The sequence below is a fragment of the Canis lupus genome, chromosome 38 (genome assembly GCF_003254725.2).
Source record: "Canis lupus dingo isolate Sandy chromosome 38, ASM325472v2, whole genome shotgun sequence".
Classification (NCBI taxonomy): Eukaryota; Metazoa; Chordata; class Mammalia; order Carnivora; family Canidae; genus Canis; species Canis lupus.
The window spans coordinates 11,862,501-11,877,530 of NC_064280.1; the positions used below are offsets into that span (position 1 = coordinate 11,862,501).

Sequence of the window (15,030 nt, forward strand, 5' to 3'; positions counted from 1 at the left end):
GTGCCCATGGCTGTGCATATCCACAGACTATTTCTAGGACCGCTTAAAAACAATTTTCATGTGATTGCAAAAGAGAAGAAATGCAAAAGGTCTGTTTTCAGAGGTTCCTGACTGGAGTGGTAGGTTTCTGGGCTTTGTCAAAGGCCATTCCAAGCATCTTTGTGTGTCTGTGTGCTGGCGGGTGTGTGTGTGTGTGTGCACACGTGCATGCACACAACACATGTGCACACACAGGGTTCTCTGAGCTATGTTGCTGCCAGGTACAGAAAGATGGTATCATGCCAGACATCAAGAAATAAATGTACCTGACTGACTCCATCCCTAAGGTATAATCACAAAAAAGTTGAAAATTTCATTAATATAGTGTTAATGAACCTATGCAGAAAAGAGCAAAAGAGGAATTAGTTAAAGAGAAGGACTCCGAAATAAAATATAATCAAAATAAAATATAATCCCTAACTGCACAGGGGCCAGGAAGATTTTAGGAGCTAACTAATAATAAAATGACTAAGTGACCGGAGGATGGTTGAAAGTGGCAAGAAAGTAAAATGAGGTTCAGGATATTTAGCATCTTCTAATAACTGGCTTAAATTTGTTAACTAATCACCACAAACTCATAGGCATCCTTGCAAATGTTTGACCTTTTAAGATTTATTGAATACGTTGATAATTTTGACCTTATTCTTAGACTACAGGCTCATGCCTCACCAGAAGGTGATCAAACACGAAATCCTTAGGCAGGCAAATATTCTCAATTATGAAACCTTCATTTGTTAGGGTGAATACACTTTCCCAATTATGAAAATAAATGTGAAAAAGACAAGAGTGTTAATTTTTAATAAGTATGAGGTCACGACATGTTTTATTTTCAACTGAGAAAGGCTATGGGGTTCTTTAGATCTATAACTCCTACTCATTTTTTTTTTTTTTTTTTTTTTTTTAGTCTAATGACTATGTACCAAAAAATGATAAAGAAACTTGACTGGAAAAATATCAATTCATCATTTTAATATTTCATAACAATGCAATTGGCTTCATTATGTCTATGTATATAATTCAAATTATTGCATAGAAAATGATTTTAAAGTGTTTTGAATAAAGTGAGATTCAAAAAGTTGAAGAATTAAGGGCAATCCCAGATAGTTATATTATTATCCTTAAACATTTGGTTGATTCAAAATGATGTATTTTAAAAATTTCTTTAAGTATCTGGATAAATACATCCGTTTTTACTCTACATTAGATTTGGCAACTGTACCATTTTGCTCTGATTCAGTCTCTTAAAAAAAATTACCTCTTTGTTTATCTACCTTGCCTTAACAGAATGTTAGGGAAAAGGCATTCTGGAAGGCTGGCTTGGCTTTTATCTGGAAACTTCCCCTGGCACAGAAAACATTTTTTTTTTTTTTTTTAGAATAAATGTGCAGTGAAAGCAAACATTTTAATAAAATTTTCGTCCTTAATAAAACTCTTATGTACCAGCAATCTTTGCATAAATATCTCACTTAAATTTTACAGCAATACTGTTTAAAGCGGGCATTATTTTCCTTTTGTAATAATTGAAAAATCTGAGGCTTAGTAGACTAAGTATATTTGCCAATAAGGCATGGGGAAAAAGAGCAGGTTTAGGGTAGATTTCCCATGTAGGATTTTCTTGACAATTACATATTACCGTTAAGATTTAGATGTCTTAAATAACAAATCTGTGTCTTTGTAAATAATAAATGTGAAAAGCTGAGCTTGTATATATGTGTGTTTAGGTGCATTTATGTGTCTAAACATGCCATCACCAAGAAACCAAAGCAGCTTTTTAACTATATCACACCGCAGTGACCTATAGTTTCACATTTCATCCTTAAGAGGGTCCTTGGAGAATTGAATTCAATGAATGTTCCAAGGCCAGACACAGTCATAAAATTCCCAATCTTAGACTCCACCAGTGTTATCTAACATTGGCTAAGTGGAAAAAAAAACAAACGAAAGCAAAGTGATTATCCTATGGACAAATTTAATGCATCTTATTATAGCTACACAAAATGTGAAGGGTTTCTCTCTAATATAATTCAACAATATAATTGAAAACAAGGAAAACCTTTAAAAAGTTATCCTCTGTTGCTTATTCTGTTAATTTTTCATTATTTCAAACATTTATAAAGCTTCAATTACGGGATTAAATTTGACAATGCATATAAGCATCTTAAAATTAGGATCAAAGACATTATAAATTGTTTTTAACATTGGAATTTCTTTAAAAGCCAAATATATTGTGTAAACAGATGAGAAATGAGCAAACTACAAGAAAATCCTTTTTTTTTTTTTTTTTTTTTCAGATGGGTATAGAGTAATTCCTTCCGAATCACAAATAAGTCATAAATTTGATCAGGCTAAAAGCAAAACATATTGAGCTAATACTACATTAAAATGGCAAAAATGTGGAATATATATGCATACGCTTTTATTTTTAAAATATTCTATTTTATCAAATTTGTCCTTTTTACTCTTTTTCCCCCTTTATTATATGAACTTGTCAATTTTGAGGGTGAACCATACCACATTCAGGAACAGAGCTCATTTGTCACAAAAACACATGGATTAGTATTTCCCTGCATGCATGAAAAACAATGACATGAAATAGTAAAATAACAGGCTCCTCTTTCTAAAAACCAGGAATTGTCACTGAAAAAAGGTTCACCTAGAACAAAAACATTGACTCGCAAAAATTTGTTTTTCAATTTCTGCCAGCAAAAGATCTAAAAATAGAAATCATGAATATTTTGTTTCAATGAAACACTTGGTGTAACACTGGGCTTTAGATAAAGAATACCCTTAGGTGATATATGTATCTGAATCTGTACTATCTTTTCTGACTGGGATAGATATCCAGGGTGATTTAGAATATTCAGATACGTAATCTCTTAAGGGCCCAATATGTACTGTAATTGGCACAAAAATATTTTAGAAATCAATTGAGGACCGCCAGTTTTAACTTCTTGGCAGCACAGAGTTGACTTGTTCTAAATAAAGACATTGTTGTTCAATCCCAGTGATTAGAGATGGATCATTGACTTGGGAAAAGCGTTTGCATACTGAGCACAGGATAAAGAAAAGTACCATGGGGAGAAAATAACGGTGCTTTACATCAGGACCGAGTCTAGAATGTACGAGGCCATGGCAAAGCAGGTTTTACAATCCAATTCTGTTCTCTCCCTTCCCGTCAGGGTGCTGTGGCATTTGATTTCTTAAGGCTAACATCGCCCACTATCTTATCCGCACAGGACGCAGATCAATAACCCTGTCCCCCCCTGTTTAAAGTTCCCAGAACATCAGGAGACAGTGTGGGAGCCAATTTAGTAGCCAGAACCACAAGGTGCAGTTTATATTTTTGAAAGAGTCTAGGTTTCAAGCTCATGTGAAGTGTTCTCATGTTTCTTTTGCTTTTCTTTTGAATGGAGAAGAAAAGCTGGCCTATTGCCAATCCTGCTTTTAAGAGTAAGTAACCATCAGAGGGGCTGAGCTATAAAATACTTAATGGCAATAAAGACTACAGCTCCGCTCCACCGATGGACGATGTTAGCAGCTTGGAAAGCAACCAACCTCTGAAACAAAATGGGAGGTGTGATCAAAAAGAAGGAAGCAAAGAATTAAACTGTAGAGCTGTTTTCCAAGGTAATATTTATATAATACACTCTTGAATGAAGACAGAGTGCATTAAAATGATAGAGCATTAGCAAACATTGCCAAAAAATATCTAAAGGTAATGAGTGTTTCCTTTAAAAGAAGCTAAATCTAATTAAGAAAAATGCACAAAAATAAAATCTGATGTTTTGAAACTAAGGAATGTCATGCTAGTCTACGACAATTATGCACTATTGAGTTTGAAAAATTATATTAAAAAATAAAAAGCATAATTTGTCAACCTTTTAACTGCTAACGAAATATAGATACTATAGATCTCTGAAATGTGGACATCAAAAACTAATATTGGTACAATTTTAAATATTGTTCTTATGAAACTATATCACACTGATGATATAAATATATTTTATTCTATCAGAGGAGGCAAGATCAAACTTTTAATTGTCTGACCCACTTGTTGGGTTGTAGTGTTGCCACACCGTGGCAATCAGGGACTTTGGATTGTTTTCACATTTCAATCATAAACTTACCTTGTTGGGCCCATTATTAGAAAGAAAAACATCCACTTTAAGTAAATATGTGACTAAATTAAGCAAAATTGTATGTATTTCTGCTACACTGGCCAACTTACCTTGACAAATTTCAGTGAAATATAGATTCTCTCCTTCACTAGACCTATGCACAGTCCTGAAATTTGTGTGGAATATAAACTCTTACTAACTCTTAAATAAAATTTTATAAAAAGAAAATCTCCTATCCTGCTTGAAAGCCTCGCTGTGCAGAGAATGAGTCACCACCACTTACTTCTTCCTTGATATTCACTGTCATCTGACATTTAATACATTCCCAGAATGTAAATGCACATACTTACCAGCGGGCCCAGGGCACAACCTTTGGCCGTGCATGCTCGGACCCTGAAGGAATGTAAGCTCCAAGGAGCAAATCCATAAGCATGATAGCTGAGTTCTGAGGAATTGTGAATTAATATACCATCTAGATATAGTCCATAGCTTGTGATAACACCTGGGAAGATAATAATGGGATTTTAGTATGGTGACCGGACAATAGCAAAGAATGTCCTAAGAAAGCAAGCACCTCTTGACGTGATTTCTAATTTCATGGAAATACTGAATCATAGCATCTGGTATTTTCCTCAGTCTAAACCCTATCTCTTTCCTAAGAATCAAACCGGCATTAAACCCTTAAATATCAAATTGTTAAGCTAATGAGTACAGAGACAGAAATAGAACCCACGAGTCTCAGAATGGGACTCTTCCTGTTACATCATGTTAGCTATCATTCGTGTTCCAGATCAAACATGAATAAATTAAGCATGTTTATAATTTCTATTGCATTCTAAAATGAGATCCTTAATAGATGTGCTCTAGAAGTCAAATAACCTTATCTGCTAATGCATTATGTATTACTCAGGATGTGTCAGGCACTGTTGTAAGTACCTGTTGTGTATGAACTCCTTTTTAACCCTCTCCCAGCAGCACTACCAGAATAGAGGCAATATGATTATCACCATTTTATAGATGAGGAAATTCAGACAAGACGGATTAGGTTACTTGTTCGAAATCACATAGCTGACCAGAGCTAGATTCAGGATTTGAATCTAGGAGGTCTGGCTCCAGAACCCATGTCTCAACTACAATATTACATAACCTAACCATAAACACCTTGCACAAATGGCACAAAGTACATTCATGAGACACCCATGAATGGGTTCGAGAAGCTATGATTTACTGGTTTTAATGATCTACTAAAATTTATTTCAGAAGGAAAGCTATGTGTCTTTTCATGAAATCAACTAGTAGAGATATGAGAGATTAAATAGTTATTGAATATAATCAGTTGAATTATGCAGTCAAAATATTTTCATTAAAAAGAAGTTAGGGATCCGTGTTCCCTGGAATCACAGAATCCCCAACCTGATCAAGCGTTATACTATGAGAAATAAAACTTTGCTTATAAGCTAAATTGGAACTTCATTCAAAGTAAAATTAATTTCACAGTGGCTGTTTAATTGCCTCTCTGTAGGATCCCCAAGGCAATCTTGACTCTTCCTCACCTGTGTATTTCTAGAGCTTAGCACCATGCCCCAAACATAGTAGGCACTTAATACATATTGACTAAATGAATAAATTAATGAACATGCAGTAGAGTAAAAATATTAGCATCCAATCTAGAGGGAAAATGTAAGGCTACAAGAAAAGGAGATACCTAGCTACCTGAGATAGGAAAAGGGACTTGGTAAAAAGATGGTATTAAAGAATAGCTCACAGATAGGAGATTTAGAGAGGGAATGAGTTTTGAAACAAAAGACTAGCAAAATCAAGGTTGTCAGGGAATTCAGCTGCCTTCCAAGAGGCCTGATGCTTAGCCTGGGAACTCCAAATTTGGTCTCATTTGTCCTAAAGGAAGAGCAAGTCTTCACTCATCATCACATTAGGGATAGTGTTACTGGTGGGGCCATGGTACCAGGAGCTTTTTCCTAAGCGTTCCTTTCTTGTGGGAGGAAGTTGCTCATTTTCAGAACCTGCTCATGATATCTGGCAGCACCATCATGTGCAAACTTACAGAATGCTGCACGCATTGTCAGGATATCCTTCATAACACTGCTTTTGATGTAAAAATTAGTTTATAGCAAAACAAGTAGGATGCGAGTCACCACTATAAAAATTACTCATCTTACAATATACCTCATCAACCCATAGCCTAAGAGACTTCTGGAATGGCCTCCTGAAGTGCACATTACAGCTCAAGCTGGGTGATACCACCTGTGGATTTGAGGGTTCCTATAGGATGCTGCACCTGATTTGAACTAAGGATCAGTATTTGATGCTGGCTTTTCTGTAGTGAGCAATGTGGAAATAGGAACCAAGAGAAGGTAGCCAGAGTGTTTCCTCTTACTATTACACTTAACCTACCCAAAATATTTTTGCTTTCTCTAGGCACAAGGAGGAAAATCTATGTTGCGGGCTGCAACCAAGGTAAAACTAAATTAGAAAACAGAATTTTACCTGGCAATTCGGGATCCTCATGCAACTATATCAATAGGAAAGGAAAAGGTTACTATGTGGAAGGAGAAATTAGCTTCCTGCTGCATGCTGACACTAAGCACATACACCCTGCAGTAATGAAGGTTTGGGTTACCTTACTAGGTCAAGAATCCCAAACAGATGAACTATTGGCTGAGGGCCAAGAGACGAGGTTATAAACATCAACTGTGGCCTTAAACTAGTTATGGAAATAAGAATCACAGGTGTTATTTCATGCTTTATTTCTTTCCTATTACATAAAGATTTGTACATAATAACTAATTTTCTCTCCCCTTTTCCCTATTGATGTATATAGAGAAAGCTAGTAGATATTTTATCTTAGTTTCTAGGTTGCAGGATATCTAGGTAGGTTGTTTCTAAACTCAAGGGGAATGAACACTCCCCAGGCGTTGATACGATGATGGAGGGCGAGAGCTCCTTCATTGTACAAAGCACAGTAGGATGTTAGGCGGAAGCACGCAGTGGTTGCTGCTGCTCATGGAAACTAATGGAAGAAGGAAGCATGTGCATGGGTGCTGAATAAACTGGTTATTCATCTAATTCACCTACCCACAGCCCCACATCCACACGTCTATAGTCTGCTCTGTATGCTGGGCTTAAAACCCCATCCTCTGACTTGCAGCCCTGTGGCTTGTTGGCTTCCTCTTGGATCTCACCAATGGGAGGTGCTGCAAAGAGGGCAGAAACAGGAAGAAAGAAAATGTCCAACTTGCAGCTCCAAGAGCTGAGGCTTTTGCTGACCGTTGAGAGGTCAGCGGAGGGACAAAGCAGCCATGGCCTCAGGTAGTGCCAGCTGCAGAAATGCCTCTTTGGCATTTCCAGCTTCTTCAGGGATGGACTCTGGGTGACATATTAGCTCAGGCTGGGGTAGCGCCTCTTGATGGTTGAAGCATCAAATCAGCAAATCTGGCAGCTAGCAGCAGATGAGGCCGGCTTGGAAGCCGAACACCAGGGCACTGAGAATCACCCTTTTTGTTTCTGTAGCCCTTCCAACACACTTGTAACCAACTCCTTATATTAAATATCATCTGTCTTATATTCCTAGCACATTTTCTGTTTCACTAGTGAGATCCTGGTCAGTATATCCTTTAGGATTAAAGCTGTTTATATTTGAATGAGTTAACACTTTTTTTTGAGCTAATACTTTTTATTTATTAATTTTTATTTAAATTCTATCTGCCAATATATAGTATAACACCCAGTGCTTATCACATCACATGAGCTAATACTTTTTAAATAAAACTACTGCTCTGTCTCATTTTCTCTTATGAGGATAACTTTGTACAGCTTACCTTTTAAGAGCAGCTCTATTTCCCTCACTTCCAAATTTTGGAGAGTATTTCACTATCATGTAGTGCTATGGCTACACACACACACACACACACACACACACACACACACAAAAGGATGGCTGCCAACTGTTTTCCTTTATTCTAGTACAACCATCTATGATAACTCTGAGAATACTTATAGAAAGTATTTGATTTAATGTCATTTAATACATGACACACAAAAGCACAAATGAATTAAAACTAAGAAATGAAAGATATACAGTATAAAACTAAATAGTCACAGGAAATTAAGAGACGAAAAATGGATAAAATCACAGTAATAATCATGATAAGAAGTTATGATGTGCCAGGCACTCTGCTAAGCAATCATTTAATCCTCACCAAAAAAAAAAAAAAAAAAACTTATGTGCAAATAATGTGTTGGAGAAGCTCTTAAAGAAGACCCTCAAAACGCTATCTACTTGACCCGCTTTTCAACAATGACATAGAAAGTACCCAAATCAATATTTCCGTTTTCTTACATAATTGGGGAACAGAGAATTTCTTTTATGCTAGGATTAGGTGCATAATATCTCATTTATCTGACATATTGGGAAATGACATATTTCATAGAAGTTAATTTTCATTATAACTAAATCTCATTCCTTACGTACAAACTTTAAGAATCTTAACCATTTTTAAAGGAAATCTTTCTAGCAAGGACTCCACAGTACTTACCTGTCTTCCCACACAGACTCTAATGAATATAATTGAATCATCTCATGATGACTCAAACTGTGCATTATGGACATCAAAGACTATATTCTCTAATTCAGCGATGCCCTCAGGGACTGATGAGATCTAGGATACTTATCCGGCTTTTACCCTTCACATCACTCAGTGGCTATACTTAATCCATTCCTATGTCTGCTTTTTGCCTTCTACTTCTTCCTCCCTCAGTGACAGTCTCTCTAGATTTTCTTTGTTGTTTTGTCTACTTGACTTCTGCAAGTCAACCCCTAGCAAGCTATGCCAAGAAACTAGATAACCATGACATCTGGAACTAAGAATAAAGAAATAATAGACACTAAAAGAAGGACTTAGAGTAAGATGAATACATGGCAAATGAGCTGAAAATGAAATTAAGTGAGATTTGTGACAGTTAAGTCAACTACTCAGAAACTTTTTAGGGTTTAGGATGCATCTGAACGGAAAGGTGGGTGAGACTGAAATCCAGCTTTCATGCAGATGAGATCACACACACATACACACACACGCACGCACACATGCATACGCATATACAGAGTTACCCACCATTCTGTAGATAAGCACTATTTGACAGCATTTGTAGGAAGGGCTAAAAGATCAATTGTAGATCCAAGCTGTATAATCCAAGGGTATACTAGGTAAGCGTAGTCTAACCTTTAAGTCATACTGGACACTCTCCTCCCTCTCCCCCACCAAACCAACTCCATCACTGAGGCCTGTGGACTTTACATTCCCAACTGATCTTCACCCATCTCCATACTCATGGCCACTTAGTCCATCCTGCCATCATCTCATACCTGAGAATCATAGCCACCTACATGTTTTGATGCATTATTCATGTTTCCATGCAATTCATTCTTCACACTGCAGACCGAGGGCCATTTTTCAAAACACGTATCTGAACACACCACATGCAAGCAGGGATCCATCAGGCCTTCACTGAGTACTAGCAAGATGAAAGTTCCCCATCCCAGGCTTGGGAGGCTGGGATCAATGTAAGCATGTAGTGAGGATGGAACAGACTCATGATGTTGGTCTCTCTGGGTTTTCTGCCCATAGGTCCAGATCTTACGAGCTAATCATCAGATCCCAAGGTCAGGCCAAAGTGGGATACCACTGTGGCTTATGGCTGGTGTCTATGTTTGCCATAAAAAGGAGCCTGAGTCAAGTGCAGGTATTGCCTTTGACCTGGTTTGAGCAAGGCCAGTAGCTATAATATTCTAGTTAAGGACATAGAGTCAAACTTTAGGGCAAATTTGTGGGCAATAAGAGATATCATTTGAATATAATAGTCCATTCCTTACCAAGAAAGGCAGGCAGATGTCATAACTTTTCATTAGCAGACTTTTTAATGTAAATAAAATTAGTGTTATACAAAATATTGTATAATTCAGTTCCAAAAACATACATTTAATAAGTAATAAGTCTAAAATATATATGAAAACAATTTTCATTGGCTTCAGATTCCCAAAGTGCATAATGGAAACTAATGAATATAATCCAGTGGACATTTTAAGTGAAGCTTAAGGAGACACTTTCCTTCTTTGAGTAGAGTACAGGACTTGTATGAATAGCTTTGAAAAAAGTGAAATGCAAAGTTCTTAACATGCCATATAAGTATTTTTGAGATCATAAAAAACTTTATTATTAAAAATGTATTGAACACTCACTTTGAATCAGACAGTAGGCTTTATACGTGATATGAATTATTTCCATTAACTTTAACAACATCAAGAAATAAGAAGGGTTATTTGCCTTGTTACAGAGTTAAGGGAAGGGATGCTTAGGGAGGCTAAGCTATTTCCCAAGGTCATACAAATAAATATCAACTCAGGCTTGGAACCTGGCAATCTCATCCCCCTACTACTACGGCTCCTCTTACTCATTTCTATCCTAACTTTCTCTGCTAAAATATTTAGGAATTCCACTCAAATTAAGACATGATGTACATGTTCTGGCCCTAAAAGCAATTAAGTTGAGCCTAATGAAAGCTTAATATATATTTACTGGAAGTCAATTCCTGAAAGATACTATGCTTGGTACTTTGGGGGATAGAATAAGAAATAATATGTGCCTTTATGGAAGTAAGAAAAGGGTTAAACACAGGTCTAATTAAACAACAATTCAAGAGTTAAATAAAAGTGATAAGCACCACAAAAACTTTATGTCCAACAAATGGGATAGCCATACAGGAGCTTCTAGCAGAGGGCAAACACTCTGGCTAAAGTGAGTCCTAAAAGCTTTTTAGAGCAGCCAAGGCTTCTGTACAAAGAAGCTGGGTCTTGCATAAAAGTCAAAATGTGAAAAGGCCACGTCTCAGGAAGATGTTCCTGGTGGGGAAATGACATTTGCCAATGCCTTGAAGCAAGAAAAAGCAAAGTATAGTAAAGATATCCAAACAGATCCATATTCTGCTGTTATTGTTGTAACTAGTGAAAGCCTAATAGAAAACAAGCCTTCAAAAGGAGGTTCAGGCTTTGGATGCCACTCCAAGGGTTGAGGATTTTGTGATGCCCAGTAGAACCATGGACATTTTTGTGTATTTACTGGGGGGAAAAATAAACGTTGTATTTAGAAGAATTCCTCTAGAGTCACACATGCAATAGACCGGATTAGGGAAGACCATGGAGCTGAAAATACCAAAAGGAAAAAATAATAATTTTTAAGTCTCCTTTTCCCAGATATATAGTAACTCGTGATGGAGGCAGGGATGTAGGAATGCCACATTGCAGCAGTAACATGGAATTCTAAGAGAGAAATACCTTTAACAGTTTTATATACTTTCTCTTCTTTAATAAAACTAATTTATGATGCTTAGGGCTGAGGTATGGCGTCGTAGGTCACTAGTTAGGAAAGCAAAGGATCCGTCCACCTTACAGAGATGGTCTGTAAGGGGAGCCATGAAAGACTTTTAAAAGCCTGCTACAAGACCTAACTTACCTCTCTACTGCTAGTTTCAAAGCGGGCATGTATGGCCAAAGTGGGACAAAGTTTGTCAATTGGGGGATTAAAAAAAAAAGTCACATTCCTGTTTTGCATCTTGACTGTTTTGGTGTCAAAACCCTAGTTGGGATAGTGTACTATAGTTTCCACAGCACCCTCGGGGAGCTGGGCAAGGGGTCACTGAGATCTCTCTGCATAATTTCTTACAACTGCATGTGAATTTGTACCTATCTTGACACATAACATTTCACCAAAATACAAAACAAAAGCTGTTACGTAGGGAAGCATGACAGATAAGAAGAGGCAAACACTTGAAAGTCAGAGGATATTTATGCTGAAAAATTAACAACAGCATGTATACTGTTCAATCCTCATGAAAAATCCCTGAAGGCAAAAAGAGTTTCAATTTTCCTTTACAGATGAGAAAATCAAGTTTGAGAAAGGTGAAATAACACGGCGGATGCGAGACAGCTAGGAAGCGTCAGAGCTATGGGTTGGTGTAACACAGAAACACTCAGAATGGACGGTACACAGACATTACACTCTCAACTTCTGTGCAACTGTTTTTTTCTGTATTTTTAAATTATGTGATAAAACATAACATAGAAAAGTGCATAAAATGTTATGTCTTAAAGACGAACGTAAAAGCAAAAAGTCATGTAAGTATCACCAAGGTTAAAAAACAAAATATTGCCAGCACCCCATGAATTTTCCACATGTCCTCCCTCATTCCAACTCCTTCTCTTCTGCCCTGAAAACTGTGTTGGCTTTTAAAGAATGTTTTCCTTCCTTTTCCACTTAGGAATGCATCCGTAAATGATGTAATTAAGTTCTGTGTATTTTTCAATTTTGTATTAATAGAATCACATAATATGCATTTTTTGGGGGGGGGGGCACCTGGATGACTCGGTAGGTTGGGTGTCTGACTCTTGATCTCAGTTGGGATCTTGATCTTGGCATCATGGGTTTAGGCCCCGTGTTGGGCTCTGCACTGGGTGTGGAGTCTACTTAAAAATATAAGTATATGTATTTTTGCATCTTTTTTAATTCACCATAATAAGCATGAGTCCCATCCATTCTGTTAACGGGTAGTCATACTTCGCTCATTTCCATTGCTGAGTCGTATTCCTGCACAGCACGATTCATTCATTTATTCTATTGTTGCTATTTGGATTGCCTCCACCTTCTCTTACTACACTGTAGCTTTTTATCATTTTTTGTATGTATGTCCTGAGGCAGAAATGAAGTTTCCTAGTGCATAGATCCCAAGTGAAATCGGGATATACTCAATTCTGCTAGACAACACTCAACTGTTTTTGAGAGTGCATCAATTCCCATTACAACCTATAGTGCATGTGAGTTCTCTTTGTTCCATATCCTCAAAAGGACTTTGTATAGTCACACTTTTAAATTTTGCCAGGGATGCCTGGGTGGCTCGGTGGCTAAGTGTCTGCCATGGGCCCATCGAATCCCACATCAGGTTCTCTGCATGAAGCCTGCTTCTCCCTCTGCCTATGCCTCTGCCTCTTTCTCTGTGACTCTCATGAATAAATAAATAAGTAAATAAGTAAATAAATAAATAAATAAATAAATAAATAAATAAATAAATAAATCTTAAGAAAAAACACAAAACTTTGCCAGTATTACATGTGGTAAAACGCTATATTATTTTGGTATTATTTTTTTTTTTAATTTTCCAGTTGAATAAAGAAGTTGAGCACCTTTCCTTATATTTACCAGGATCTACTTTCTTTTTCTTTTGTGAAATGGTTTTTCAGATCTTTCCCCAGTTAATTATTATTTTTTGTAATATCTGTGAATATATTACCATTGATAAAATGTTTAAGAAAACAATGAGTGAAGTAGAGTTTGGGGTTCATTTCTTCTAAGCTTAAGTTTATATATTAAAAAAATTATTGATATGTAGTTGACAATGTTATATTACTCTGAAGTGTACCACATAATGATACAATTCTATACATGACCCAGTGCTCACCATGATAAATGAAGGCACAGTCTGTCACTGTACAATGCTAATTATAATTATAATTGGCTATATTCCGTCCCCAGTTTATTATTGATTCCTAAGAATACTTTATATATTCTGAACACTAGTCTTCTGAAAGTTATGTATGTTACAAATATTATATCCCACTTTATTACTTATTTTTCAGGAACTTTAAACCACATTTTGATGAAAGAAGGGTTCTTAATTTTAGTCACCCTTTTTTAATCTGAACTTACCTAATTATCACTATTAATCCTATTTGCCACCAAATCTCCTTTGTCCGATATTTAAATAGCTACACCAACTTTGCTTCCTTCTATCCTTTCTTTTCAACCTTTTGGTTTGCTTTTGTTTGCGAAGAAAGGGGCTGAGAGGATGTTCAGGGGTCTTTCCACCAGCCTTGAGGACTCCTGAGGATCTAAGTGTTGGCTGTATCCTCTTTGCAACACTAGCTCAAGATGAATGAGAATCCATCTGAGGACTGTATACTGGACCAAGCACCTGACATCACTGTGGACATTGTTTAAGAGTAAATGGTTTGCTGGTATTGATGAGAGCTTCACCAAAGAATGGACACTAGCCAGGTACCTGGTGCCCTTGTGGTGGTATGAGAGCTGTGACTGCATCCAATGACATTTGATTAAGCTTTTAGAAGAAAAGGATGGGGAGCATACAGCCTTTCTCTCATGACCACACACCTTTAATACTTGGTCAGAAAGATCATGTTGTCTAAGCTTTTGTTGCCTTATCAATAAAATGGGGGTAACATTCCTTACCCTGGAGGTTTGATGGAGTTAATGTGAAAATCAAATAAGTGAGCATACAAGAAGGTACCTTAGGAGTTAAGTGTGTCACATATACGAGGAATGAACTTAGAGTTGTCCCTTCCTTTTGGAGTAAATTAAAGCCTTATTTAGTGTGGGAACCTTGCCTTAAACGATCTCTTCCTATGCACATCTCTTGTCAAAAATAACCTGCCCATCTCTTGGAAGCACATTTTAGACAGGTCTGTATTCCCCACTGGTATGCTATCCGTCATCACCTAGCAGTTTCTTATACGTATGCTCTTTATTTAAGATTCCTTCCTATCCCAAACAAGTCTGGAGAGTACGATGTGAAAAACAATAACAACAACAACAAAACAAACAAACAAACAAAAAAACAGGTACCTACCAAGTGCTTTAAAACACCTTTTGGAAAAAAATAATCTGCTGGATGTAGTGAATTTGGTTTTCAGTAGTTATCTGACTCATCAGTAAATATTTATGGAGTACTTCCTATGGGCCAGACATTGTGTTCCAAGCTGCGAATACAGAACAGTCCTGGTCCTGCTTTCATA

The 15,030-nt window shown here is 36.8% G+C and overlaps 1 protein-coding gene across 1 annotated transcript in view; it reads right to left on the bottom strand.

Annotated features, from left to right (window-relative positions):
- USH2A (usherin) overlaps nt 1–15,030 on the bottom strand; it is a 686,658-nt gene that overhangs the window by 306,728 nt on the left and 364,900 nt on the right. The window contains 1 exon segment of the mRNA XM_025420646.3: nt 4,508–4,659. Coding sequence (XP_025276431.3) covers nt 4,508–4,659 — 152 coding nt within the window.